Genomic DNA, 3727 nt, shown 5'->3' on the forward strand with positions numbered 1-3727 from the left:
GAAGCAAGTGTCAGCCAGCAGCAGCAGGTGCTTGGCTGCCCGGCCTGCTTTCTCCTTCTCTGCGGCCAGCCGGCCTGTTGCGACTGGGTCCTCCAAAGATAGCCTTGGCCGCCCTTGCCTGCCTGCCTGCCTGCCTGCCTGCCCGCTCGGCCATGGCTGGCATGCAGGATCCTATCGAAGCGGTCGCCGCCGCCGCCGCCGCCGCCGCCGCCTCTAATCCGCTGCTGACTTTGCGCGCTGACTTTGCGCAACCCGGCTCGCTTCGGCAGGTCAGGGCCCCGGTCAGACGTCGTGCGTCTTCCAGGGCGAGCAGCATGAGGGGGGCGCCGCTGTGTGAGAATGAGCATCTACGACGGCGCCCTGCCCCCAGCCTGTCGCTCCTCTTCCAAGCTGCCGTCGTCGTCGTCGCCGTCTAGCAACCTTCCTTCCTCCCGCACCACCATCACCACCACCACCGCCGCCGCCGCCGCCGCTACCCGCACCCGATTCCTCGCCGCCGCCATCAGCACGGCCACTCTTTGTCGGCCCCTCCGACACCTCTGTTTCCGGAGGATCCGATCACGTACGGGTGATCCGGGTTGCTGGTCGCCCTTTGTCCCCCAGCCTCAGCCCCGCCGACCGACCGCACGTTTCGCTTTGCTTGCTTCATCCCGTCTTGCCCCCGGACCACTGCCAGTCAGCCAGCTCGCTCCTCTCCTCTCCTTTCCCTTCTGCCTCGACCATCGACCATCGACTACCGCCTCGTCATCCCAGCATACCCACCACCGCTTGTCTCTTCTCCCAGCTGTCCATCCGGCCGTGCAGCCTACATACATAAGCCTGCCTGCATCCTGCATCCTTTGACCGAACCCTGCCTGCAGCTCTCTCTGGAAATTCCCGCCGCCGCCCGCCTGCCCGCCGCGAGCACCGGCCATCGTCGCGAGCGTCCACCACGACGTAGTCACATCGCATCCCGTCGCATGATCACACCGCATCGTCGAGCCAGGTAGCCTAAGAACGGTGCCTGCCGCCCATAGCCCTTGCTTGCCATCGGTCGTCACCCTCGTCATCGCAAAACCATCGTGCGTCTTCCAGCAGCACCTACCCGGACGCCAACAGCAGCCTCGTCCTGGGCCCGGCACCGTCCCGTCCCCAACCCATCAGCCTCCTCTGCCACCGCTTCCTGCCTCAATCCGTCGCCAACGCACGCCCACACAGCAGTCTGCCGTCAACTGATTGCAGCCCTCTTTGACCCCCCGCTGGTAGCCCTTCGATCGGTAAGTGGACCTGGCTGGCCCGTCATGCTGAGGGGGCGACCCAGCAGCAAAACTTTTTGCCTCCCTGCCTGCGCTCGCCATCGTCCCCTGCCTCCACTGACACCTGCCCCTCATCACTCGACCTTCTATCCCCACCCTCGCCCCATGCCACCGCTCACCACAACGCTGCTCCCACGCCCATGATGGCGGCATCCCGATACAGCTTCGATCCACCCTCGCCGTCGCCGTCGCCGCGCGGTCTCAGCTCTGTCCGCCACCGGGCATCGCATACCACGACATCATCTCCACCTTCCCCTCCAGGCCTGATCCCTCGCCCCACTCTTGAGCCAGAACCGAGTCCGCACCGACGTGCTCTCGATCACGACGTCGCCCTCGCCACCATGTCGGCCACCTCGGCCGTTCCTACGCCGGCGAGCTCACCGAACAAGCCAAGGCCGAAGGGCAAGGACGCAGCGGCTACCACCACGGCCGCGACCACTTCCCAACCAGGTCCAGTGCCTAGCATGACCGCGGCCATTGTAGGCGCCCGCTCGCCGGCAAAGAAGCCCCGGGCGTCGCCGTCGAAGCGCTCCAAGGTCGGCGCCTCGATGTCGGCGTCGCCGATCGCCTCGACCTCGCAGCTCACTTTGCAGTCCAACGAGCCGCACGCCGCCCTCGACCTCGCCCACATCCTCTCGACGCCGCGGCGAGGCCGTCGCGTGGGCCGCATCGACATGGGCTGGGAGTCGCCGCTCGCCGACGCCGACCGAGACGGACCGACGCTCAGCTGCCCCCACACCCTGCCCAAAGCGAGCCGGGTCCGCAAAGCCTTCTACGACCAGGACGACCTGCCCGAGACGCCTTCGAAGAGGAAAGCCTCGAGGGCCTTTGCCAAAGACTCGACAAGGCCGCAGAGGTCGCTCGTCGACACGCACGGCTGGGCGTCGGCGGCCATGGTCAGCAAGGTGCCCCTTCCCGACTTCAGTGCTTCTCCGGGCTTCTCGCCGCGGCCCGCAACGACGACACCCAAGGGAACAGGCGCACCTGCCTCCGACGACAGATTGGACGCCGAGGGTCTGTGGTCGCATTTCGAGTCGCCCGCCGCACCGACAACGCCTCGGCTGGTACCGCTCGAGGTGGCTGGCCTCGGTCGGGTCGCCGTCCACCGCGAATTTGCAGGTCAGATTGCGGAGCAGGCACCGTACAACAACAGCAGCAAGCCGTCGACGGCCATCCGCAGGCACGGCTCATTCTGCTCAGACTACGCCTCTGGCGTCTCTGACGCATCGGGCACCGGCTCCTCGCTGGGCACGTCGACCAACCCGACCTCGGTGGGCACGCCTTGTCCCAGCGGCGTCTCGCCCAGCTTCTCGCTCTGCTCCCAGTTCCCGCCATCGGAGCCCGAGTCGCCCTACAAGCAGGCAAACGCCAAGCAGGTCGCCGCGCAAAAGGAGTCGCAGGCGCAAGCGCAAGCGCACGCGCACGGCTCATTCTCGATCAGCCCGTCGTCGAAGGCGGTATCAGTCATTGCCACCGCCAGCCTGCTCGACAATGCCCTCTACCGGCCAAAACTCGGGGGCAGCCACAGCGTACTGCAGGCGGGCCTGCCGACGCTCGAATGGCCCGACGGCCCCGACGGCCCGTGGGCCGCTGCCGGGCAGCACATCGACCACCTCAAGCAGCAGCGCAAGGAGGGCGTGCAAAAGTGGCTCGAGACGGACCTCGACGAGGAGTCGGCCGCCGGCACCTTGGAGGCCGCCGGCAGCAAGCACGTCCACCATCCGATGGTGGCCAAGGCGCTCCTCGACCGCGCCCGCAAGCAGGGCCGGCAGATCCTCGCGGCCGTGTCGGCATCGCAGACCAGCCCGACGAAGCGATCGCGCGGCTCCAAGCACAAGAAGAAGGCGAGCCGCGGCGGCAGCAACGCCACGCCTTCGCGTCGCAAACAAGAGCCGCTCGGGACCGCCTCGAGCGTCACCGATACGCCGTCGTCGCGCCGGTCCGTGGCCACGGCCGCATCGCTCGCCCGGTCCGACCACAGCGCCATCCGAGGCTGCAAGTGCGGCATCGAGGACGAGTCGGTCGTCATGGTCCAGTGCGACCACTGCCGCAGGTGGCTGCACCTGCCATGCGTCGGCATCGCCGACATCGACGAGCTCGACGACGAGTGGTACTGCGACGAGTGCTGCGAGCGCGCCATCAACGACCACCTCTCGCCCGCCTCTTCGCTGCCCGCGACCATCACCTCGTTCGCCGACCTGAGCACGCCCGAGGGCCTCCAGGCCGCCATCAACATGTGCGAGCCCGTGTTTGCCCTGCCGAGCGGCACGCCGATCCACCGCCGGGGCGTCGCGCTGTCGTCGTCGATCGCCCTGGCGCCCAGCCCGCCGATGCTCTCGGTCGGGCAGCAGGTGCGACCCACGAGCTCGTCGCGCCGCCAGGTTACGGGTCGATCCAGGGCCGAGCGCGTCGGCTGGACCATGAACGAGCCA

General features: G+C 67.8%; 1 protein-coding gene across 1 annotated transcript in view; it reads left to right on the forward strand.

The window, feature by feature from the left end:
- Positions 1-1636: 1636 nt before the first annotated feature.
- The window catches only part of PFL1_02136 (uncharacterized protein), a gene marked incomplete at both ends in the record, with an annotated part of 3347 nt that continues 1256 nt past the window's right edge, over positions 1637-3727 (forward strand). The window contains one exon of the mRNA XM_007879647.1: positions 1637-3646. Coding sequence (XP_007877838.1) covers positions 1637-3646 — 2010 coding nt within the window. The remainder of the gene's footprint in view (positions 3647-3727) is intronic.

Source organism: Pseudozyma flocculosa (genome assembly GCF_000417875.1).
Source record: "Pseudozyma flocculosa PF-1 unplaced genomic scaffold scaffold00005, whole genome shotgun sequence".
Classification (NCBI taxonomy): Eukaryota; Fungi; Basidiomycota; class Ustilaginomycetes; order Ustilaginales; family Ustilaginaceae; genus Pseudozyma; species Pseudozyma flocculosa.